At 45.0% G+C, this 26,945-nt stretch overlaps 1 protein-coding gene across 9 annotated transcripts in view; it reads right to left on the reverse strand.

Moving 5' to 3' along the window:
• LOC115392094 (unconventional myosin-IXAa-like) overlaps positions 1-26,945 on the reverse strand; it is an 87,422-nt gene that overhangs the window by 46,827 nt on the left and 13,650 nt on the right. For 5 of the 9 annotated variants that reach the window (XM_030096603.1, XM_030096606.1, XM_030096605.1 and 2 more), the window contains exons 2-7: positions 10,754-10,848; positions 10,100-10,162; positions 8,788-8,887; positions 6,021-6,074; positions 1,192-1,292; positions 333-459 (exon numbers count right to left, since the gene is read on the reverse strand). In XM_030096603.1, the coding sequence (XP_029952463.1) occupies positions 333-459; positions 1,192-1,292; positions 6,021-6,074; positions 8,788-8,887; positions 10,100-10,162; positions 10,754-10,848 (540 nt within the window). The remainder of the gene's footprint in view (positions 1-332; positions 460-1,191; positions 1,293-6,020; positions 6,075-8,787; positions 8,888-10,099; positions 10,163-10,753; positions 10,849-26,945) is intronic. The other 4 variants (XM_030096604.1, XM_030096609.1, XM_030096602.1 and 1 more) reach the window with 2 other exon arrangements.

Below are 26,945 nucleotides of genomic sequence, written 5' to 3' on the forward strand. Positions count from 1 at the left end.
CGGAGGGCTGCTTGTTAAAAACCCACGTGTGGAACGTAAACTCCGGCAGCGGGAGGAAAATGGACGCTCCATGCTTTGTTTCGAAGTTCAGTAAGTCCGTGCGGTTTAAAGTATCTCTGGTGGGCACGTGACGGATGCGTGTGAATCTGGGAAGAATAAACAAGCCCTGCGGCAAAGCCCTGCTCCTCATTCTTATTATTCTTCGAAGCAAAGCGGAGGATTGCATTTCAGCCCTGAACATGACCAAGTGGCGTTTTCTGCAGCGTTCTCCATCGTTTTAATCCGCTCTGAGGTTGTGTGAAATCAGATAAATGGATGTTAACGCTGCTCACCTCCAGCAGCTCGGAGACGATGGGGAGGACCTCTGGGTTACAGATGTCGATGGAGTCGTCCCTGTAGGTCTTCTTCTTGTAGCGGATGTTTCCCAGGTGGAGGATCGCCGACAGCAGGGAGAAAATCCTGACCAGGAACAAACAAAGTGCTGATTACACCGACGCATGTGGAAAGACTGCCTTTCGACACTACAGCAGGTACGTCAAACACACTGCGGTTCAGGGGTCACACGCAGCCCAATTTCATTTTGAGATGTCCAGCGTCTTAATAACCGTTAAATTTAAACTTTATTTTTTCACAAAACCAAACAATTACTACCAAAAATTGCTACAATCTCAATATACAACCAAACCTATTCCTTTTTATTTCTGCCGACATGCTAACCTGCATTCAAAAAAACATTTTAAAACATTTTTAAATACAGAACAATGACATTTCTATCTCTGGCCTGATTTTACTGGACGTCATCCATGGACCCCCTCTGCGGTTTGTAGAAATATTAGAGTGAAGCCCAAACACAGATGAAAACAGCCATTCTCAGCAACATGGAGACAGATGAGCCTTTAAAATAAAAACGATGGGCTGTTTCCAAGGTCTGCTGCACACTCTGTTACTCAGTGTTATTTTTCCTCATGTACAGCACGTTCACCTAAAAAACGGGTTCTGGGCTCCAGGTGGGGAACCGCAAATCCAAACATTTCATGATGAGATTATTGTCTGCAACATATTTGAATATTTTGGTGCAGAAAGTGCAACGTCAGACTGCAGCGTCGGCCATTTTCTGCCTCGTAAAGAGATGAGATGTGCGTCGGACCAGTTGTGGTGTGAGTGTGTGTGTGTGTGTGTGGCTGATCTTACTGTTTGCGCGTGGTGGGGAGGAAGCCCACCATCTCCATGGCCAGCTGCAGGCGCTCGAAGTCGTGCTTCAGGTCTTCTCCTTCCACTGTAAAGCAGTCCTGCTGGTGTCGGGCGCAAGCACACAAAGAAAGAAGGAAAAAATAAACAAACAAATATCAGCATGACAGACTCTCAGTAATTTATCATTTCTAACCCAGCGTGAAAGAGGTAAACTCAGAATCTGGATTGTGTCTCAGGTCAGATCCATACAAACACACAGACATGCAGAGATGCTGCAGAAACGCCGTGCCCTCACAAGCAAATAAATACAAACACAGGCCAGACAAGGAGGAGACGCACATTTCACTGTAAAGTCGGAATGAAAAAAAAAAGAAAACAATCCGAACATGATGCTTTAAGTAGCAGAATCCGTGGAAATCATCAGCCTGTCGTTTTTTTCACCCCTTCATAAAGCTGAGACGATGAAGGGGATCCAGTCGCACTGATGGAAAATACAGATTAGCAGCAAAAACTGTCTTTGCAGTAATTACATCATTATACGGACAGACACAGAGGTCAGGTTTATTCTGGACACACCCTGCAGACAGCTAGCACCTTGTAAATATTAAAATATGGGCCAACTATCTACAGTATGCTGCTGATGGGTTTTATGAGACATAGTTGACTGATGCACTTTCCTTGTTTATTTCAACCTTCTTGCTGCACTGTGTTGAGCACAACACTGAATCAGCATCTTGATAGCTGACAGTGTGTTCAGAGCATCAGATTTTCTTGAGTGACAAGCTAACTTAGCACAACTAACTGTAGCATAGTTTCATTGAATCATTTTTGTTATTACTTGGTTTATGGAGGAGTGAAAGTCATTTAGAGTAAAAGAATCAGCCAAATGTTGTGCTGAAGGAGCGAGTTGAGACGCTGGAGGAGTCAAGAGGGCCAGGATGTGAGTGAGTGCCGGGTCGGGCGGCCGGCCTCTGCTCCGGCAGCGAGCTCTCAGGCTGTAATTAGCACATACCACAGCGAGAGAGCGGGACTCGACGCGGGAACCCATAATCCAGACTCCCGACCCGCCTCCTCCACGTCTTTTCACCTCTCCATTGTTTTCCTTTGGCCTGCAGAGCCGACCGTCTGCGCGTTTTCTCCGGTGAGCTCCTCCAATTGCAACAAGAAAAAAAAAAAAAAAGGGGTTTTGGAGGCTCGTCAAGCTACGGCGAGATCCACTAAAAGGCCGGTTTTCAAATTGCCGGGTACGTTGGAGCTGAGCGCCCAAGCGGCTCAACGCGATACGTCCAAGGCATGTTGAGAAAATAAAGGGATCAATTCTGGCAGTTGCAGGGGAATACTTGGGTTGAAAACCAAAACCTTAGCTATTGGTGCTGAATTAAAGAAGAAAAAAAAATGGCATTCCTGAGTGAAAGAAAGTAAAGATGAAGAGTCTGTTTTTAGGTTTTACAAAGACGGTTTTCTCACTTCTGTGGAGAGGAAGATTACACTACAGGAAGTTAAAGCAACACCATTACTTCTGCAATAACACGGGAACAGCTGATCATTTTACACTTCATTTACAGTCATTTTGATGGAGATGATTACGTCTCGCTGCCCTGCCCCGAGTGACTCGTTAGCATTAGCTTTAGCCAAAGCTTGAGCCAAAACAGCTCCGATGTAAATGAACCGTGATCAGTAATGAACCAATATTTGATCCTGATGATAAAATATTTTTCTAATTGAAGGTTTTGTCAGTTTTCCACTCGGTTTCTTCTCCCATTTTCATGGAGGTGGAACCTGAGCGTTTTCAAAAAGTGGAAACCGTTTACAAAAAGTTGTGTTTTCAGTGGCTCGGAGCATCGCCAACACCCAAAACGCAGCAAAAACTTTCAGTTTTCACTTGAAATGGCTGTCATTTAGACACAGTGTTCCAGTAAAAGATGTGACTGTCGGTATTCTCACTTCCATTTCTCTTCATATGTTTCTTTATTTAGTATTTTTTATAACATCCAGTCTACGGAACATATTTCCCCAACTAACTCCTGCAGCCTCCACTAAATTTAACCAGTGTGGATAACTCAGCAGCTCAACAGGAAACATGAGGAACAGAGTCACGGACGCCACTTTGCCGCTACTTTCCACAACTCGGTCATGATCTGTGTCGTCGGGGCGCTCGCTCAATATCCCTGCCAAAACTAGCATGCGGCCCCCATCACGAGACATTCCACACAATCAGAGAGCAAAGACACCCAAACAAGCACAGAACGCGACATCCCAAACCCGACGGCGCGCATCCACAGCGTTTGGTCTGTGGGATCTTCAGCTGAAAACTCCACTGCTTTTCCTTTTCTTTTTGCTGGATCACAGCTGTTTATTTGCTATTTTTAGCTCCGGACGCTTCATCTGGAATCCGGAGTGTTGGCCGTCTCTGTTCACCACAGAGCACACTGACCAATGGCAGAGGGCAAAGGTCAAAGAGGCCCGGAGGACCGGTCAGATGCTCAGACAGCTGTCAAAGGTGCGTGAGTGTGTGTGTGTGTGTGTGTGTGTGCGTGTGTGTCATCTCCTTGGACAGTGGGTTGGGGGGTCACAGACGGATGAGGTCTCAGACTGACCTCTGAGAGACACAGTGTGTCAGCAAACAGTGAAAACAGTGAGAACTGTGGCATCAAGGGAAAATCCAAGCGAGCACCAAAAAAAAAAAAGAAAAAAAAAGAAAGAAAGAAGAGGAGGATAAGAGGGGCAATTCTGTGAGCTTTCAGGGGGAGAAATATGGCTTTCTGGCATCTTCAAAAGAATGAGGTCAGAGGATTGTTCCCAGTCAAATGTATTTTTAGACGACTCTAAATACTTCATGCACAACACAGAATTCCCAGGACTTAAACTTTTAAATAAATAGGAGATAAAAGGGTAAAATGGACTTAAACTTCCATTAATAACATGTTTCTTGCAGGAGGTAGAAAATTCTTTCAGCTTTATTCCCAGAGAAGTGAACCTTCGTGGTCGTTTATTTTCTCTTTGTGGTTGCTTTGTGTCAAATTTGTAATATTTAAATGTGCTCTTTTGATCATTTTAGCACATCTTTGCGGTCGTTTTATGTCCGTTTGGGATCTTTTCTGTCAAATGTGCTTTTCATGTTTCCTTATTTTCATCAACGTTTTTGAACAGTTCAGATCGTGCTAGTCTGGAGATTTCAGCAGCAGCACTGATCACTACATAATAAATAAATCATGCTCCTCACCAACAAGTTAAACTGGATATAATTCAGTTTAGAAACTTAATTTCCCCACTGTCAGCAGTCTAAAGGCTTCATTCCATCTTCAAGGACTATCATCTTTCTCATCTCATTCCCTCAAGAACGTGTTTCCTTTAAATAAGATTTCCAAAAAAAACCCCAAAAAACGAGCACTCCTGAGTTTTGCACATCTGTTGCCGTCATCAACAGACGTTACATTCACTTCTAGAGTCATCACGTTGATCAAAACTCACTCCAATTAAAACAAAATTTATAGTTATCAGTAGTTCACGTTTTCCCAACACAAAAGATTCAGCCTCGGGTTGTTTTCAAATCGCTCTCACGTCCCAGTGTCGGTTCCCGTAAACACAGCCGGCAAATCCCACTGACCAAACATCACCCGCTTTAGGTGGAGGCTGGCACGACTGCGGCAGGCTCGGAGGTCCAGACAGCCAACACACACACACGCACAAACACACACCACAACATGGACCACACAGCTGGAGGGAAGCTTCAGGATGTGGCCGCTGCAGGAGCTGTCCCCTCAGACCAGCGCTGCTCAGGGAGCTGAGGCCTCCTGAAGGCTGACGGCTGGAGTGTTTTACTGTTACAGCTGTCTGCTCTGGAACCTTCTGTGAAGTAAAACTGAGCTAAAATGAGACCGAGTTTGACTTTAACATGTAACATAATGAATATTACGTCTTCATCAGGATAATTAAACAGCCTCGGGTGCATTTTGAAAACACTGCCTGTGTTATCATAGAGCGATTACAGAGAATCCGGACAGCCGCCAGTCAAAAACTAACGAGACATTTCACATTCACAGGGAGCAGATATGCTGATTACACTATTATGTTTTTTAACTATTCAAACTGCTTTTATTGTATTGGTTTAGCGACCACTTTCCCGAAACAATTGAAACAATGACAAGTCCAAGGTGCCTGAATGTTACTCTAACTCAGTTATAAATCTACCAGTCATGCTCATTACATCTATTCATTTAATTACAACTCGAGCAACTTAGCTGAACGCATACATCGATTTAGTGAACAATCCTATGACTGCGTGAATGATGAATGTTCAGAGAGACAAGTTGCTGAACTCCAAACAATCTGAATGAATGGAAAATGGTAGAAATCCTGAACCTTCCCTTAAAAGACAAACGTTTCCACATTTGACATGGTCAGCCAGTTTGCAGCAGCACCGTCCACAGCCAGGCCAGTTTAAAGGGATTCCTCACTGCAGAGATTCAGTTCGTCTCTTCAACTAATACCTGCAAACAATCATTTTTTTTATTATTTTTCTTTTTTTTTTGTACGACTCCTCTCCATCACTGTATCAATGACAGCATTACAGGAGCTATCAAAACCTGTGCTTACATTGAGGAATCCCTTTAAAGCTTTTTACAGGCAGCTCTTCAGAGGTCGGCACAGGTCGCCTCCCTGTTTTTTTTTTTTTTTGCTCCACTTCACCAAAAGCAGGCGGGCGTGGACGACCGAGAGAAAACACCGCCGGCGCCAAATAAACAAGAAGCTAACAGCCAGTGCAGCACGACACACCCATGAACACAGACGTACACAAACAATCTGCTCGTCCACGTGGTGATACTGACCAGATCACTCTCATAGTAATTGTCCCAGTGGAGTTTGTGCGATTTCTTTGTCATCTGGAAGCAAGGCAGAGCGGGTTAGGAGGAGGCGGTTTGGAAATTCACAGACATGACACATGCGGAGGGTGGACTCACGACGAGAGACACACACATCCTGGAAGCCAGGGGGAAAACTCATCCACAACAAGGTTGATCGGAGAGAGGAGGCGCTGGATCCAACCGGACGGGATGAAATGATTCGTTTCAAATTGTTTTCGATTCATAACTTTACTTTGATATTTATCTTACATTATACTTCGCTTTAAGACTCATGAGAGCGCTCCAGTCCCTGAAGAAGGCTCGGTGCGCTCCATGTCCATGTGCACAGGAAGATCCTGCAGTATGGTACATGTGCGCCACGGCTCTGCACACGTGCGATTGGACCAACAACAATGGAGGCCTCTCCAGAGTTCGCGCTGCTCATTCTTTTGATTTGAACAGCTCTTCTTTCATGAAGTGCACGTTCACTTCTCCATCATCTGGAGAAATACTTCTGACACGCAACAGACTGAGTGGGGCTTTAAAACCAGGAAGCAGCTGAAAGTTGTCATCATTCTGTTGTGGTGTTTTCCAGGGTGTGAGTATATGCCTTATTTTCCAGTCAGCATGGTGCACACCCACTTCAAAATCCCCCATGATGCACCGCTCAGCAGTATCTTCGAGCAAGATTGCCTTTGTTTTTTTTTTCGATTTTTCCCTAGGACGACCCGGCTTACTCTGCCTCTGATTGGCTAGTACTCGCTGCATTCACTGATTTGATTGGTTAATGTCTGTTTACTGTGCAGCATGAGAGCTGGGGAGCCAATCAGGGTCATGGTGAGGCAAATACTGCTCATCAATACAGAACTATGTGACAATGAGCAAATATTATATCCAGGTTTATCAATTACTATCTTAATTCCACTGTTTAAAAGAGAAAAAAAGCTGCACCACTGAGTGTACTACCAAAACACAGCGCCAACTAGTGGCCTGGCATGCGAACTACACCGTTACAGATCGTTTTCTGAACTGAAAACTGTTGGTTCCAGTTGACTGATCTCATGTAAACAGGGCCTAAGTTTATTGTTTAAAATATCAATATTTTTATTTCCTTTTTGAATTGCAAAATGTCTGTAAGGATGTAAGGAATATGCATTTGTGGGATGAGCGGAAGGGTTTATTTTGCAGATTTAAAGATGATAGGATACTATTGCTGGAATTTGTTTCCCCAAGCTGACAACACCATGAGGAAAGTTAGTTCTGGGCAGGAAACTTCATAATCTACAAGAAACTATACTCAGCTCCTTCACTCATGTCTCAGTAGTATTTACTGCGAAGCAGCACATCCAAATAAAGACGTACCAACCACAAACGTCCTTAATTTGCTGCTTGTTTGACTGAAGAGCTTCACTAAATGTGCTTCAGAAGAACAAAGGTCGAGTCGCAGAAGCAGGAGGCTAAATCTGCATAATCACCCGCCTCCTTTGTGACTCTGTTGGTTTAGGGAGTGTGTGTGCGGACAAAAAAAAAAAACACCCATGTGCACGGAGAGCACGCGACTGCTGCCGTGTCGGCGCTCGCCAGCCCCGGATCCGCTAGCCGAGTTTAGCAGTTGCCATGGCAACAGGGCTGCATAGCATTGGGCAGGCGGGAGCGAGGAGGAGGGGTTGTTGTTGTTGATGTTGTTGTTGTTGTGTGTGGATTAGGGGAGAAACAGGAGGAGGACGGGGGAGGAAACTGCTACTTTTTTAGCCAAACGGGAGACGAACAAAGAGCCGCCGCGTTTTTTAATTTATTTTTATGCTTTGCCTTTTCAGAGTGCGTCGACCGAGAAAAGGGAATCTGAATCCTCACATGTGCTGCCAACATGCAGAGGCACACATATGTGGGCTGCTGGCATGTGCACGCCTCGATACAAACACACGGGAGACACACAGGCGAGTTCTGGGCAGGACGATCAACACCTCCGAGCGCTGAAAACGGAGCGAGCGAACAGGAAGAGGCAGCAAAACTGTCCGCCATCGTCTCCCGCTCCGATCAATGGCTCTCAGAGGCGCTCAGAATTTATTCGTCGATGAGATGAATCAGAATATTTTCCTGCAGTGGGAGTGAATGTTTACTCTACATGAAGATGAGACGTAGCAGCCGCCTCAATAAAACTCCCCCCTGCTTCAGGAAAGATGTCCAAAATGTTAAAAGTGACCCTGCACACATGCAGTCTTTCTGAACGCCTATTGACCGCCTGGACCAGGTGATAATGGAATCCTGTTGTCATCTCCAGTTGGCCTCAGCCCTCTTTTGACTCTTTTCTCAACACTCTCAGCTGCGTATGAGGCCACCTTTAACCATTTATCAGACAGTTTTTTTCCTGCTTCTCCTTCGTGAATCCAAACAACTCAAACTGGGCAAAGTCTCAGCTGTAATCGAGACGCACTGGGTCTGATTAAAGAGAAGGCAAACGAGACCCGACACGGCCTTCAATGCGGAGCTACGGATCCATCTCTGTCTGGAGGACTGAAGCAATGAGCAACAGGACGGTAAATGTTGCGATGTGAGCTGTTTTTTCATCTCAACACAGCCAGGCTGGTTAATGGCCGAATGGGATTATTGCAATAGAATTCTGTGTTATCGAAGTCAATGAAACATTTAAAAAACACAGGTGGAAACTTGAATATCTGCACATGGATGTTCAGAAATGTCCACGAGTTCGACGTCGGCGAGTGAGTGAGAGGCGTTTCCTGTGAGTGCGGACCTGGTTGAGGTAGTGGTATTCCTCAGGCTTGAGCAGGTGGAAGGCCTTCCTCTCCTCGTCACTGGCTCCGGCCAGCAGGTAGTAAAACACGTGGTAGTTCCTGCACAGACACACAAACAAATAATAAAAAAATAAAAAATAAAAATAAAACATCACTTTATACAGTCTAATTTCACAAACTTCACTTCCATTCGTCTCTTCAGTGTGATTATCAAATCATGATAAACCTAAACAGAGCTGTGCTCCTCAGAGCAAAACATTAAAGGTCATGATTAATATTCTAAGAGTCGTATAACTAACATGATATGAATATCAATGTCCATACAACACACTCAGAATCCCTTCTCTTTCTGAGCCACACTGGGGTCAAACAGAGGCGACCTGTCAGGAACACAACTTCCAGATTTACAGTAGTTTGCGCTTCATCGTTGAGCCTGCCTGCTGAAGATCTGCGACCGAGTCCTCTGAGAGGTCCCGGCTTTAGTTTCTACCCGATCAATACGGCCTCCAGGGGCCTGTCATCCAGGAGAAACAGAAACCCCGATCACCCCAATCAGAGAGCCACAGATTAGATGACTGTTGGAGGGTTTTGCATCTTTATTTGCACTAAAGCCGTCATGTAGACCGGATGGAGGACTTTGTATTTATTTTTCTTGCTGTGACCTGGGAGTGATGAGAAGATAATAATCCGTCCAAAATATCTAAAAAGCTGATTCCAACTTCAGGGCTGAGACCTCTTTCAGATTGACAGTCGATATATATTCAGTTTGCTGAGGAAGCAGGGCATTAAGTTTCTTCGACAAAGACCTTATGAGAGCACAGATATGGATTCCAGCTCGTATCCCACAGACCTCACTGTTTCACATTTCCTTCCTAAATGAATTCTTCCTGCACCGCATCACTCAGGGTTGCTTACGATTCGAATATAGATTCTCACTGGGGGAGAAGTTGGAGCTGGATTTGAAATAAACTGATTTTCAGGCCCGTGAAAAAGTTGCCTCAAGCTGTGGCAGAATTCTGTTGATGTTCAGTCGAGAGGCAAAAACGAAAAAAGCAGGTAAGTGCAGTAAAATGAGCTTCATCCGACGGATGGAAGACGCTCCAATTAAGAAAACAATTACAATGTGTGACTTCAAGCTGAAGTCTTCCCTTCAGAGACAGCTTGAGGCAAGACGCTACCACCGGAGGTCTGAGAAATGTGTTAAAATCAGAGAAAAGCATCAAGCTCTGCTGTGACTGAGCCAAGAAAGCAACAGATGAGTTAAATCATCCATCATCCGATCCAGCGGGAGACAGAGGGAGCACTCCTCACCTCTCATTGTGCTCCTGGTAGACCAGACGCGACTTCTCCAGCAGGTACTTCTCCACATATGCTCTGGAAACGAACACAAACACACACTGAGAAATCTCACCAAAGAAAAACAACGGATGCTGTCATTAAAACGTGACCACACGGAGAAAACTCTGAACACATGAGAGAAAAAAACCCACGGAGTCATCTGAAGGGAGCAGAGGCGTTCTTTCTTTTAGTGTTTGGGGCTTTTCAACACTTCAAGTGAGAAAGTTTGAGGATGTCTTACACAATCTTCAACCATTTGTTTTCACATCTTTACCCAGTATTTTCTTTCCTGCTCGCTGCTCACAGACTTTTGTTTCTGCATGGGACAATTCCCTCAGGGACGTCACGAAGATAGAGGACCAAACGGCTCTTGGAGAGTCCATACCCAAATATTTGTCTTAATTCTTCACTTACGCTTTCCCAAAATTCTGGTTTTTTTCCTGGCATTTCCAAAAACTACCAGAATGATCTTCAAAAAGTCCACAATTTTACTGGACATGTAACTGCTTGCATTTTATTTTTGAAGTAATAAAGACACAAAGGAGATATTCCTCCAAATTCATGCGTTGGTGGTCGAGTGGTGTGTGTGTGTGCGTGTGTGTGTGTGTGTGTGTGTGTGTGTCTCACCCCCTGACAGTGCCGCTCTCCTGATAGTTGACCTGGATGAACTTCCCGAAGCGGCTGGAGTTGTTGTTGTGGGCTGTTTTAGCATTCCCAAAGGCCTGAAGAGAGACGAGAAACAGAGAGTGAAACATTAGGCGCTACATCTGAACATTGCAAACACATCTGGGGGAGTTTCATCACACACACACACACACAAACACACACAATCTTCAAACGCCGACTCAGAGGTTTTGAAGTCACACTGTAAAATACAGTAATGCTGAGCAGGTGTATGTTTGTTGAGTAAGAAACGCTGATCTTCATCATCAGATTCATTGTGAAGCTGTGATGTGGGCCTGCTTTTCGACGTCCTGCATGTCTACAGGCACACCTCATCATGGGAACTCAGCTTTTGGCCAAAACTGAAAAAATGTGTTGGGAGTCGAGGGGAAAAGCTTCCAATCACGGCGCAGCAACAGGGGTCATGAGGCGCAGCGAGGGGCCCACAAGAGGCGAGCACACACACACACACACACAACCAACACACACACACACACACACACACACACGCTGTACAGGCCCCTTGAGGATTCATCTTGGTTCTCATTAGCAGACTGGTGGAGAGAAGAAGAAAGGTAAGAATAAAAAAACAAAACAAGACGTGTGACACTGGGAGGAGAAGTGAAGGAGAAAAAACTGCTTTAAATAAAGAAAAGGAACATTTAACAGAAGCTCAAAAGCAAAAAAAAAAAAAAAAAAGATGAGCGTAAGAAAAACAGATGGAAACTACACACACAACGAGAGGATAAAAGAACACGATGGAGGACGGACGCAGAAGGAAACACCAGAAAGAAGAACGTAAAAAGGGTAAAAAAAAACAGATTTTCAAACGGCACAGTTCACAGCAGAGAGGGTGAAATTTCAGGCTGATGCAACGGGTATTCTGGAGGGATGATGAATGAGTGAAGAGCGAGCGGGGAGGAGAGGAGGAGAGGAGGGGATACGTGGGAGGCACGTAATTGATTGTGTCTGCCGGGCGAACGCTACAACTCTAGAATAACACGGTTAATAAAAATAAAATCCTGCCCCTGATTCAAGCTTTGATCCCTGTGATGCTTCACTGAAGAACCCCCCCTCCATCTCCAGATCTGCCAACCCGACACATATTCATTCCGCCGAGAAGAAAGGAGACGTTAAAAACCAGCTCGATGTTCCTCTTTTGCTCTATCCCCCCTCCGTCTTTTAATTCGCCCGTTCTCCTCCGACCATAATCCGTCTTCTCCCGGCGTTTCTTCCCCTCAGGGGTTCATCCGGTGACGGTCTAGCCGGAGTCGCAGACCACACGGTCTCCACGGAGCGAGAGAGCGCCTTCGATTCACCCCACGCCAAATATCGACACACAGCTTTCATCCGCAGCAGTTCCTGCAGATATCACTCACTCAGTGGCATAATATTTCCACTTTTGAGTTTTTTATGGCGTAAAATCCACTTTCTCCAGTGACTGAAGTGTCAAATGAGGCCAGATCCAATGAAAACAGGAGCTGGAGGACACACTGGGAACATGGAACACACACACTGCTGAGGAGCAGCGGTGAGGTTCTCCAATGATTATAGAAAATAAAGAGGAACCAGTGAGGTGGCGTGCTGGAGTCCATCCCAGTGGCTATGAGCTGAAGCAGGGGACCGGGACAATTCTGCCAACCGTTAACTGAACAGTGGTGAATGGTTTCAACGCTCTGCGGAGTCAAAACGTAAATCTTAAAGAAAAACTGCAGATCACCGCATATGTTAACATTAAGAGGCAAGAGAAAGAGCACTGTGATCTGGAAGGAGACATTAAAAAGAACAAAAGCAGTGACACTGTCTCATGAAATGAGGGGTGTCAAACATAAGGCCCGCGGGCCAAAACTGGCCCACAAAAGCAGCAATCAAACTGTAAAAAAAATTCATAAGAAACATGGATTTTTTTTTTTTTTTTTAGGACAAATTTATGACGAGAATACAACACCGAGACCAGAGCTTAAACATCATTGATGCAGCCAAGAATGCTAGCTAACTAGCACTAGCCTCAAAGTGATGCTGTCAGGGGGAATTGGAAAATACAGTTTTTGGGACATTTCACTATATTTTACAACATAGGGCTTCATTAAAATGGTCTTTTTTTTTTTTTTTAATTGTAGTCATTTTCTCCACCAATTTTTTGGTTTTTGTGAAAATATACACAGCAAAGAAAAACTTTAAAACTACATATTTAAATATTACCGTGCCAATATTTTACTATTACGTTTCACTCGTTACCAATTACTTCTTATATTTAAATTTGTGTAGTTCAGTCCTCCCTAATTAGGATTCACGGAGGTTCTTCCTGCATTAGCGTCAGACGTGTCGATTCAGACTTGTGTTTTTGCTCCCAGCAGGATCTTTTGCTTTCTGTGTGTCTGACAAAGACAAATGAGCGGCGAGGCGGCGTCCGGATGATTTAGTGGCCGACTCTGCTTCATCATGGTCGACGTCGGCTGGGACCACAGCACAGGAAAACACACACCGCGAATGAGTGTGTGTCGAGCACGAGTGTGCGAACGGACCGGGGGAGATGATTGAGAAGCAGAAGAAAACGAATGATAGCGGGTGGGAAAACAAGAAAAAAAATTAACTCCTGAAAGACAAACTTTATATGACCTATTTTATGAGTGGATGATAAACAAAATCCACACATCGCTCGATTTCCTCTCATTTCCTGCCACCACTCCGCCGCTGCACACAAAGACCGAAGCAAAATGTTTACACTGAGAGGACAAAGCCCTCCAGCAGCTGGAGTAATAACGGTGGGAGCAGAGGCAGCGTGGTGATGGAGGGAGGAGGTCGGGGTGGACGGACGGGCCCGGAGGAGACGGAGGGCGTCGAAACCAGCGGCCAGGATGACAATGAACACATTTCATTTGGATCATGTTCTACTTTTCGTTTTCCAGAAAAAAACTTGCAGTTTAAAGGCATTAGATCCATGCAAAAACCAGAATCAGCTAAATTTATTGAAGAAGTTCAAGCTTAAAAACACGTTTGCATCTAAGAATGATGCGCGATGCTAATGTATGAGGAAATGCTGTGACGAACTGGTTGTCCTCCGTCCTGATGTGACCTACGCTCTGGGCCAACTGGATAAAAAATAGGAAAAAATGAAGGTAAATGCTGGGGGGAAGCCAATGAAGGCTATCAGTAATTTGGATTAATTCACTCAGTTGGTTGTGCGGTGGCACATGTTCTGAAAACCAGTGCTGGTCCACAGTCCAGGAGTTGAGAACCGCTGTGCAATCAGCTTAGTTTGCTTTCAGTCAGGCTGCTAATACGTATTTATAACAACTTGTGATTTCAGGTAGCTGCCAACCCGTAACCTTGTTTCTGACACCGATTGGTCAAACTTAAGAAGTGTTTTTTGTTTAAGTAGGCTTTCATGATATAATACACTCAAAACAAGTGTGTTGAACTTTGACCTCGAGAACGCAAGAGCATTTCTTTATTGTAGCGAATCAGTAAAGGTTATTTAAAATAATTTGTTAAAAAAAACCAGTAAAATATTCTTCCCTGATAATATACACAACATCATGAGAGTAAGGCGTTAATGTTTACTGTGAAAATGCATCGTCAGTGTTTTTGTTAGCGTTGTGGCTCAAACCTATCCGAGGATTGCACCAAAGCTAACAAAGACGTAGCCTTCAGGAGATATTCAAAAACAAGGAAAACTGACGGAATAGAGTGAAAACTAGAGAGACTTGAACGCGATACGACGCAAACCGATTTGACCCCGGTCGCCGCTGCGTAGCCTGTGGAGACACGAGTTCTCCAATAAGCAACATGAGTGTTAAGAACAGCTCGGCGCAGCGTCCATTTACACAAATCACCGCTCCAGTGCTTAGCCAGCCATATGCTACCGAAGCCAGCGCGCTGACCCCCAAGGCTTCATCCTGCTGCGGCTGTGTGTGTGTGTGTGTGTGCGTGCGAGCACGTGCGCGTGAAGGACCGAACTCCCAATATGCTAATGTGCGCTCGCGCGCTGCGATAGCCCCCGTGGGCTCGTCCACGCTGTCACATCGCATTAGCCAGCGGTTTGCTCCAGCGCTGCAGAAAGCTCCAGCTCTGAGGGAGCAAACGGCGGCACCGACATCCCGACACGTGAAGAAGAAAGGGAAGCACGAGGACGATAATTAACACGTCAAGACGTTCCTGAAAGCGGGGGCTAAAATGGGCTCCAGCGCTAACGTTGATAACCTCGTGCTTCGTCCCTTTCTCTCTTTTACTTTCAGTCTTTTCCTCCTTTTCCCGGCAGCGCCAGCGTTTCCCCAAACACTCTCAAAAATCATTAGGTGACCTAGATTATGGAAAACAAGTGGAAATGTGCCAAAACCACTGCTGGGCGAGCTCCCATAAGCTGGGTTTTTTTATGTTTCAGGGAGAACTGAGTGGTTCGCATTCCTGTTAAAGGCCTCGTTACCGCAATGTTTAATTCTCCATATAAATACAATAAGATCTCCATGAGCAGTAAACAATAATAAAAAAAAAAAAAACTTTCCTTATAATTAGCGTCACCATTTGGAAATAAAGGAATTATGGACATCATCAAACAGGACTGGATGTTGGTTCTACCGTTTAAAAATATGCAGTGAGTTATCATGGAAACACAAACTATTAGATTTGGGGACGCAGAGACGACGATACTACTTTTACTTTAACTACTTTTACTTTAACTACTTTTTATATGAAGGACTTGCTTTAGCTATAATGTGTTTAATTAATCAAATTTATCCTTAAAATCACTTTTTTTCTATTTTTGCAAAAAACAAGATGTATAAGCAGACAGAATTTTAAATCATTCATGCCGAGGCTATTATGTTATAAATATCCATAGGGTGCTTTCAGGACCTGCAAATAGGTGAAAATAAGTAGAACTAAAAGTGCTGTTTGCATGAACAGGCTGATGATTGTGCAGCTGCGCAGCCTGTTTCGTATTTAGATGCAAACATGTTTCTCAGTTTAGTTTTCATTATTGATGCATCCTTAGGTTTGTTATGAAATCAGCAGGAATGAAAGTCTCACCGCCGTCTGCTGATTCGCCCTGACAAGCCAAACTAGAAACCTCTGCCTTCCGGGACGTTTGACTCCAGAGCAGCTCCGCAGAGTGTCGGCGCAGGGTTTGACAGATACAGTGAACGCTCTGACTGTACACACACACACATACACACACACACACAGTGGAAGACAAACCCTGTTTTGCTGCTTCATTTAACAGCTTTAACGTGACAGGAGGTGAATGCCAAGCGACACCGCTGATAGGCATCAGTTACACCGCCGGCCCACGCCTCCTGACAGCTTCCTCACCGGGAAAATAGCAACCCAGTGACTGAAGATCATCTGTCATGCAATTACGGCTTAGCAGAAAAACTGTGAAACCCATTACATTTCACAAAAGAAGAGAGTGGAAATGGTTTCAGGGAGAAATTACTCAGGAATGTTTCCAGAGCAACACGTTTCTTCAACGCGTTGTCCTTTAATCAAAGCTTTCCCCTCACAGAGACATGTTGGGCTGCTTCGCAGCAGTTCACTCCAGAGCGTCTCTGTCCTGTCGCCCCAGCAGACGCAGTCCCACAGCAGCATGAATGAAAAAAAAACCAAACAAAAAAAAAAACCTATCTATCACACGTTACTCGGGCCACGTTTCTCCAAATCTCTACTTTGGCGGGACTTTTCAGAAATCATCCTTTTCTATGATATGTAGCTTCACTTATGTGTGAATGAGATGCGCCGATGCGATGAAACCTCCCCCCCGTTTTGACTCGTTTTCGTTGTCGTGAAAATGCAGCATCAGTCTTTGTGGATATGGATTTTGGAAATGCTGACATGCTCTACAGTTACACTGGTCTTAGTCCCAATTTACATGACGTTTCATATAAAATCGCATCGTTTTTGGATTTTTTGTTCACAAAAGTTTGCGTTGAAGAACCAGCGTTCTGATTTCATTGGTGAAAATGAATGAGAAAGTTGAATTTTCTATTACAGCTGACAGTCGACAATAAAAGTACCAACTCGGAGGAGAATATCGACTTGAAATCATGATCATCACTCTGGAAGCAAACGCTGTTATCAAGCATATGCAGAAGAACTATTTGCTGCAGTAGAGCGTCTCGGGATGGAGCCTGGACGTTTCTAGAAAATGTCATTTTCACCCGTTTACACAGCGACAGAGCTCAGGTTTTTCTAGTTAAGTTCCACCTTGGGAGCAGTTTTCATCCGAGGACCTTTGTCTTGTAAACACGACAATTTACGTTTTCACTTGAAACCACTGACCGCAAAACATAAAATTTCCTGTTCCAAAGATTGATATGGATCTCATCAGACACAGCCTTCACCCATCATGTGACGATGGTGGCGGTAAAACGCTGACACTGGAGAACTCGGTGCTGTGTGGCTCAGAAACCATCCGAGTCTGTTTAACAGGAGAAGAGCGCTTTGTTTTCAAAGCTTTACTATCTGCACATTTACAGACGCGCTCAAAGCACATTCCTGTGTGAGCAGGTGCAGATCCACTTCACACAGCGGGTGTGTGTGTGTGTGTGTGTGTGTGTGTGTGTGTGTGTGTGTGTGTGTGTGTGTGTGTGTGTGTGTGTGTGTGTGTGTGTGTGTGTGTGTGTGTGAGAGAGACAGGTGGCTTCAACTCTGACCCGTCCTCCGACTATGCATGGGAAGCAGGTGCAAAGCTCAGCCAACTTCACCAGGTGAGGAGCAGCATTTTAAATCTATATATTCTGCAACTAAAAGCTTTCAATTATAATACTGAGATCCAGTTTATTACAATATTTCATCAGTTTGATCACAAAACGATAAACAGAAGCCAGATTACATCTGTGATCAAATAATGAAAAGCAGAGAAAAAAAGGAACTGTGGCTTTTAAAGAAAGTAAATTATACTGTCAGAGAATGAATATAACTTTAGGAACCACTGTCCACGGTTCACATACATGAAGGGCTGACGTCTGGACCACACTGGGCCGACAGCTACCTTAACAGTTACTGTTTCATCAAACTCTCATTTACTGGAGGAAGAGCATCTCATCGACCCCATTCATAACACCTTCCAGTCACTGGAGTAACTTCAGCTAACAGCCAGATTATAGAGCATCTTTCTCCTAATAACGGATGGAACTTACTTTGCATCTGTACTTTATCAGCTCGCACAACAGTGACTATGACAAACACTGTTGAGTTACAGTATGTTTGTTATGCGAAGCATTAGGTTACTCTTAAACAAAAGCAACATAGAAATCAAAAATGAAGGCAAATCTACAACAATTTGATTTGCGCCACGTTTGACCACATCAACGGTACTCCTATTCTGAACATGTGCAAGAGTTCCAGCTGCGTGCATCTAAAGGAAAAGCTAAATAATGCAAACAGAGCCGAAAGGCGCTGGTTCTGTTGACTCTGCATGTGAGTCCCTCCCTCTCCCGAATGCCTCCACTCCCGCTCTGGATCGCCTCCGACTTCAAACACACGAGACGGGCCCTCCTTTCTAGGAAAAAAGGACGGAAGGAGGTGATTACAGTTACAGGTCACACACAGCGAGGAAGGAGAAGGGGCCTCCTAACAGCCACCATGTGCACAGAGCGAGGGGGGGGGGGGGGGGGGGGCAAACAAAGAAACTTAATATGGTGTTTGGATGTGTCTCCAACATATGCAAAGCCCCTCCCACCCAGACACCCACACACACACACACACACACACGGACACAAACACACTCCATGACCATGGAGAACTTCCTCCGTCTCTCCGGGCTTTTACATGAGAGCATTACCTTATTTCCTGTTTGAATGTTAACTCACCAGTGAGTCACGTCCTGGCTGAGCGTTCAGTAAATCACTCACACACTCACTCACACACACACACACAAAATGAAACTTGGCCCACTGTTGTCGCTGCTGCTGTTAAAAGCTCTCAGACATTCATATAGTTGTTACTCAATCAGTCACAACACAGGATCTTCTTCAGGTTTCTAATTGCCGTCAAATGACTGAAGAAGCATGAAGAAAAGCTTCCCTATTGACACCTGTGGCCGGTAACTAATTCATTTTCATCTGAATTTATTAATTGTTTAACAGGACAGACATAACTTGCTGGAAGAGGCCTTTTTTTTTAAGCTGAGTAGAATTTAATGCAAAAATACAGTTAAAAATATGCTGAAAAAACAAATGTGAACGTTTAAGTTCACTGTTTTAACTGCAAGTACCAAGCATGCTGTTGCCTGGACAGATATTTAATGATGTAAATCCAAGCAGGAGAAAACATGACGAGATGACAGCAGACGAAGCTCTTTGTGGTTGAACGCATTCAAAATCAGAGGATTATTCTTGAAATCGCCCCATCGTTTGCAGCATTTCCCTCCAAAACAAAGACCAGAACAGTTCGTACACTGGATGAGAAACACACCCGTTACATGGACTTTCAGCTTCCTGCAGAACCGACCTCGCCGTGACTCTCGGCGTGGGCGTAGCGGCTCCGGTATTAGGTGGCGCGCTCTGAAACCCGACGCTCGCTTCATGTGGCGGCTGCAGCAGTGAACGTCACAGCAGTGATGACCGGCGCTGGACGTGCTCGGTGGGCATCATCCAGTTGAGAGAATGCCCAGTATTCACTGCCTCGCTGGACCGCAAGAAGGTTTCAGAGCAGGAAACGAGCTGACGTTGTCCCGCGGACCCACAAAACGCTTCTAACAGACACGGCTGTAAAGCATGAAAGGCTCAGAATGAATACAGCGGATCCCACCACGACAAAACAGCTAATATAGTTGACAGCGGAGGAACATACGACCCTCCAGAGGAGGAGCAAGAGTTTACCAGGGAAGGAACATCGTGTGACGAGAAACTAATGCAACTGCTATAGCTTGAAAGATGAGTAGACATGTCAGAAATACCGTTATTTTGATTTAAACTGTGAGAGCTTTGACTTGAGAGCGATGTGAGACACTTGCCATGCGCTCATGACGTTCTCCGTGGAGGTTTCACGGTCTGCTGCACACACCGCTGGACACACTCTTCATCTGCGGGGCAGCTGAACAGCTCAGACGCAGGATGTGGCGACACTGACATGCAGCATTAGTCATCTGCTGCACCCCACTTCAGCCTCCTCTTCATCGTGTTAAATTGTGTCGAACGTGCACACTTTCATTCCTCATAACGCCACTGGACTTTACAACTGGTTTTCTGCAGATTTACTAAAACTCTTTTAATTTCTCATTAAAAATGTCTTCTTAAATAAATGTAAGACTGTGATGGAGACCATAAACAGACTGATGGAAGCTCTGCCTGCAGGCGAACACACAGAACCACGTGAGAGATATCCACCCACAATATCAGGATTTCCTATATGCAGCACTAAAACCAAAACATGCTTCTTCTTCTTCTTTATTTTAAGCAAAGCTTTTTTCAGTTTCACTTCAGTCAAAACTGAAGTTACTAAAAATAGGAAGCTATGTGTTGCTTTAGGCTTGTGCAGTTTTGCACAGTATTTCTCTACAGGTCATGTGACTTGTGCAGAATATTTACATGATTTCTGTGGTGATAGCACATTTGCTTCAATTCCAGCGGACACGGCATAGATATATGCTGATTTACAACCACCTGATCACACCGATGCTAACGCAGGAGGATGGGCTGTTGCTATGAACGTCAGTGTTTACAACGCCTGGCGTCACCGCAAACAGACCAGAAGAAGACACACGGCTAACGCGGGGTAGACCGCTTCCTCTTCCTCGTGTAGCGTGAAGACGGCGCCGAGCCCTGCAGCCAGCAGCGTCACCCCGTCGAGCCACGCCGCGTTAGCATGAATGAAGCGTTTCTGCAGACATGAGTATGGCAGTGTTGTCATATCCTGAAGTCGTGTCTGCGCCTGTCAGCTGGAGGACTGAGACAAACCCCGAGGCGTTTGCTTCTTGTTCAAGTTTCCAAATCATTTTATGTTGTGCCAAGTTTTGCTGTATAGCAAACACCTTTTTTCATAATTGACAAGGTTAAGTAAAAATATGATAGAAAGGGAAGTGCCCGACTAAATATAGAGTCAGGGGTGTTTGTAATAGCGGCAGAGTGAAATGTTCAGAAATAGAGCGACATTAACAACAAAAACTCCCTGCGTTTGTCTCTTTGCATGTTTTTAAGCTTGTTTAACCAACTGCTGCGTTGAACACACACTTGCTTTCCAGTATCAAGAACGCGTTTCAGTTTCATTAAAAAGCCTCATCAAAGCATCGACAACCAGAACCTTCACACTGACTCGAATAAAGAACACTGTGCTGCTATCAGCTTCGCTTTTCAAGCTTCTTGTCAAACTTAACATCAATGAAACAACCATCAACTGTCCTCCACAGCAGTCCACTGACTCACGATGGTCTGGGGAGTTTTCGGTGTAACTGGCCTCTTTGTTCGTGTTGTTGGCTTTTATATTCATGTAGCTGATTCAAATTGCAGCTCTGAACACGTTGTGGCTTTCTGGATCATGTCTGAAGGTTAGCTTGACAATTATACATACTGAGAACTGCTCTCTGCAGCTAGAGGAATCAGCACCAGTCTCAGCGGCAGAGCTTTGAGAGCTCCTGCCGTTGAACAACAGCTGAAAGGCCTTTTATTTTAGATATGATCAATACAATCTATTCCGTAAATCACAAGCCAGCTCCGGCTGCAGGAATGAAGAACACGAGGAGAGAATTTGGGCGACAACATGTAACAAAACTCTGCCGCCGGGCTCGTGGTCATTTGCGGCGCGTCTCGCAGACCACTAAACATCAGGTCACCAGGCTGGATCTAATTTTACCGGCTTGTAAATGTGCGGCCAGCGTCTCCACCGGCCGCCGCGCACGAGGGGCGAAGCGGCCCCTTCCGGTGTCTCATCCGCGGCTTCCCATCTGCGACAACAGGAAAACACGTCCGGTGCGAGCTATCACATGTGCGCACGTGTTCAGGAGACGAAAACACACACACACACACACACTCCATAAATGGCCGCTGTCACTTTTGTGCTGGACCACATCTGGATTCCATTGGCCTCAGGAAGGGCTGAACACACAGGCCCAATAAAAGCCTCCGCACCGGACTGTCAACAGGCGCTCCACCACTGTCAGCGGGGGCGGGGGGGGGGGGGGGGGGCACAGAGGGGAGAATCAGGAGGACGGAGAAAGACAAATGGAGCGACTGAAAAAATGTAAGCGCTCCGTGTGCGTAAACTACGTCACTTCAGCCATAAATATCAGGAGGTTGTGACGTCTACCTCTACTGAGGAGATGTCAAGACAAGACGGTCACTGCAATTTAAAAAACACACACATATATGTCCATACAACAGCCTGTAAAGATTACCAACACCTCTCAAGAAACAACAGCGATATTTAATCAGCCCCGAAGCGCCTCCGCTTCGATCCAGCGCGCCGCATCGTCTCCGCCTTTGGCAAATCCGGCGTGTATCTGGGAGCCTGCTGGCCGAGAGCCTGCCCCGCCGCAGCGCGCCGCCGCAGCGCGCCGCCGCAGCGCGCCGCACGGCGTGACGGACAGAAAATACAAGCCGGTGTACAGGCTGGTGTGGGAAAATCCCACGGCCGGGCGTGTTGATGTGTTAATCCCTCAAGAGCCAGCCGTGTGTGTGTGTGTGTGTGTGTGTGTGTGTGTGTGTGTGTGTGTGTGTGTGTGTGTGTGTGTGTGTACTGACAGATGATTATTTTAGGCACTTAAGTGGGCGGAGAATGTATAGTTTACACTTTGGTTTTGCAATGTGTGTATTTTCATGAAGATTGGAACGAACGCTCCAGATGAACTCCTCATATGGAAATGTTAATATTTGGTATTTATTTATACAAGCTGCAGCTTCTCAGACGCATCTATAGATTAGGATTTCAGAACAAACCATGAACGTTTGTGCCTCTGCGTCAGTGCAGTACACTGATACTGGTGACCCTGGCTCTTGGGTGTTACCTGTCTATCTCAGGCGGGAAACACAGATCGCTGGTTGGCTCAATGAAGGCGTCTTTTTTTGGCTGAATAACTGAAAACGGTAGGCCTGCAGAAGACGGATGTGCATGCCTCTGACATCCTAATGTTACCATTATCCAAATGTTTATAAACAGTTCATTTCAACTTTATTTATATAGCGCCAATTACAACATAGCTGTCTCTTGGCACTTTTACAGAGAAAAACCCAACAATCCCACAGCAGTGGAGGGGGGGTGGGGGGGGGGGTCTGCAGACTCAAAGGTGGCTGCCTTCTGTTGAGACGTTGTTGGTTTCGGGGATGATCATAAAGAAAAAGGACCCACCAAACAGTAAACAAGTTGATGTCTGAGCATTTCTCCATGGACTAAATACATTTCTATTCAGACAAGAAATGCAAAATCAGTTTAAGGAGCTCATCCTGCAGTTTATTGAAGAACGTTCAGTAAACAGACATCTAGGGGCTGTGTTCTCTAGACTGTGTGTCACATCTGTCAAAAACTGCATCAAGAGCAAATTACATGCGGCCCACAGTCACAGCTTCTGTAGTTGGAGGAGAATCCAGGAGCTGCATCTGTACATTTCTCCTGGTATTTGTATGAGGACAGTGTTTGTGTGTTCACGCTTTGTTTACTTGCAGGGAAGGGAGCGCTGGTTACAACCTCAGGCGTTTCCTGTCTCTCATCTCCTCTTTCCTCCTCCACTGCGCTCTTCAAGTTTCACTCGGTTAACTGGGTTCAGCTCCTCTCTGCTTTTTCATCTGCTCGTTGGAAACGTGTCCTCCGAGTGTGATTTATGCTCAGTTTTCAGTCATTGAGAGTTGATAACTTATTGGAAGTTGTTTGATTCTGGGGTCACCTTCTGACCTTCCCTTACACTGTCCAAGTTTTATGACCCTTTTAATATCAGATCCCTGCATTAGTTGGATTATTGGACACCTGGAATTAAAATATTTCAACTATTCAAGTGAGAAGGAGCCACTGTGAGGGATGGTGAAAAATGCAGACAAATCTCATATCGAACTTCTACTGATAGAAACGACTAACAGAGACAGATTAGTACAAAGAATCTCATCAATCATGTCAGGCCTGAGAGGTCAGAAAGGTCAGACATAATCAGAGGGGAGGTTTGACACTTTCTTTCTTCTTTTGAAGGCTGAAGTCTCATTTCAACGACACACTCAAACTGAGTTGAACAACATGCATCAAAGTCATCAAGGTCCAAGACTCATGTGTCAAACATTTGGCCCCGGGGGGGCAACGGCAGATACACTGGAAACCAGGGAGTCTGGACGAATGGACACTTGTTGATTTGCAATGAGCTTGGAACATACAATTTTTCGCAGTTGAGCAAAGCCCTTTACACAACATTAAGCTGGAGAGGAGTCATTTCAGACATGTTTCATGTTCCGATGGTAACATTTTCAGGAGTATTGTTGTCCCCACTTAAATAGCTGTAGTCCGCCACTGCCAGGCCACGACTCGGCTTTTCTGTAATTTAACCATCCACTTGTGCACCAAAAACAGTGCCAACGTTCAACCTTCTTTCCAACATATTTTATCCACTCAGCATCTGGAGCATGTCGGTGATGTGTCTCCACTTATGCAGATGATGGTGTGTAGTGAATGGGCGCTCTGTGATGTTGATACAATCGAGTGAGAAATAAAAACACTCTGGTATCACCTCATACTGTCTTTAATCACACTGGCTGTCACCGTAGAGCACCTGTTGAGCAGCAATGCTTGAGAAAAACTGTTTCATGTTCAAAGACAAAGAGATGAGTGTTTCAGAAACGTCGCACTCTGGAAGCGTTCTCAGTGACTCACACTGTTGTTAGTTTAGGGATTTGAAAATGTTATGTTAACACAGCTTCATTTTCTTCTTTCATGTGAATTTGTGATATGTTGTGCTTTCCTAATAAGGCTAAGTACTAAGTATTTGAAGGGATACTACAGCTAAAAACATATTTTTATATGCGAACAGTAAAATTTCAAAGACAACATCCTACGGCAGAAACGCTGGAAACGCTGCCATTAGCGTGCCAGGTCACAGGCGCTGTTGTGTTCGTAATGAGACCATATATACAGTACATGCTTGCACAGTGCACAATGGCTTTCATCCATTAAACTGCCAAGTCCAGGAGCCACGATACAGTGGAGGGAAACGTTGTTATTGTCCATCTAATTTACTATCTCTGTGATGTGCATGCACAATAACAGCGTTTCAGAAAAGCTGCATTTCAATGTACACAGAGCCGGAGCGTTTTCAAAAAGCACCTCTCTGAAGATGTAAAACATTACATCTGGAAGTTTCCAGCTGAGCAACTGTAATCTATCTAGAGCTTCGTGTTTACGAACTGAGCATTAGTGATTTATAGCTGCAGTATTCTGGCGAGCAAGACCACTTTCCAATTTGGCCATTTTCATGTCCGCGCAGTCCAAAAATACAGATAAATAACTCCAGCTTCAGCTGAGAGTCACCTTTCTGTTCATAACTCAGAGAACGCCGCGTTGGGAGCCAAAATGGCAAGCCGTATGGAATTATTAGGACCATCTCTGAGCTCTCGGGTGAAGTATTGTCTTACCCAAGTGAAGAGTGGGGAAGATGAATTAGTGCCCAGTATGAGTGGTGGATTTGGCAATACCACAGCAATAAAGGAGTGTGGCATTTCCTCCCTTATCTGCGCCTGACGGGAGGAGGAACGGGAGGGAGGAGGTGAAGCTTGGTGAAGTGAGACATTCTTGTCACGCTGTCAGGCTGCACTGTTTTCTCTCCGTCTATCTGGAAGCCGAGAAGCCAGTCTGACTTTATCTTGAGCTCTCGATATTTTCTCGTTTCAAGTTCTCCTTTGCTTATTTTGGGCACTTTTACTGCTCCCTCTGCCTCCGCTGACATCAAGCATTACGTCTGTGCTTCACTTCTTTTATTTCCTTCTGTCTTCTTCAGGATGAGGCTTCTGTCAGCAGCGGGAGCCGCCGCCTCTATTTATTTTTTTTAAAGAACCGATCGCACGATAAATGTTCAATGCAAAGTTTCAGATCCTCACAGAAACCTTAAAGAGCTTCCGACACTCGCCGGCTGCCCAGCACAAGCGACGACGACGATGATGATGATGATAATGCAGTAATAGAGGCGTGACGTCCGTTTATCTCGACACAGTAAACAAGCGTGAACTTGATAAGATGCAGTAGATGAAGGCGTGCAACAGTTTGTCTTTGTCAGTGTGCAGCCAAATGAATGCTCAAATTACATCAACAAGACTCATCTGTCATTCAGAGGATGTCAACCACATTTTCAAATATCCAACAGATGTTTAGAAAGTCAAAATAATGTTTTTTCATTCTTCTTGAATGTTGTGTCAGATGTAGAATGGTGATGTCTGTCAGCCACTTTTGGAAAGTCAGGATTGAAATGTTTTTGTTCTTTGTACGTCTCACCAAGTACTGCGGTAAGCAAGAAGTCAGCTTCAGGCTGTGAATGAACACTGATAATGAATTCAGGATAACCAGAAGACGCCACACAGGAAATCAGAAGAAACAGTTTTCCTAATGTTTCATCAACATCGGTGAAAATACATTGAAAACTTAAATACCAGTACTTATACTGGACTAGAAGTGGATTAGAGGTTGATTCAGTGCAAGATCAGAGTCCTAACAACGAAATCCAAGTACTGCCCCTCAGTCGTGACAAGAAGAAACTATATTTCTGACTTGACGACAAATCTGCTTAAATGAGTTGGATAGAGAAGACAGAGGTGAAAGAAGAGGTTTTGATGACCCAGTTTCTTGTATTGTATCGTGTATTGTGAGCGTGGAGCGTACATCCTGACTGTGATCCTGGTCTCTTACAGATTGATTCATGTCATCAGTGGGTGGTCAAATCACAGCGAGACCCACCAAACAAGAAATCAATTCATTTCTGTACCGGCATGGATTTTTTTTTCTCCTTCCCTGGTCAATTCCCTTCACGCATTTCCTCTCATCCTCGTCTCTGTTACGAGGCAGGTCTGGCTTCACTGGGAGGAAGCAGTGAATGCCGCAGACAGCAGCAGGCCTGGCCTATTAAACACATTTAAAAGGATTTTCCGGAGGTCGGACCTCCGAAGGCTCTCAGACACATTTCTTCATGCCGTTTGTTTACAAGCTGAATGAGCTCCTGGGGGTGAAGAACACATGGATGAGGCAGGAGGATTGGTTTACCTCC

Source organism: Salarias fasciatus, chromosome 7 (assembly GCF_902148845.1).
Source record: "Salarias fasciatus chromosome 7, fSalaFa1.1, whole genome shotgun sequence".
NCBI lineage: Eukaryota > Metazoa > Chordata > Actinopteri > Blenniiformes > Blenniidae > Salarias > Salarias fasciatus.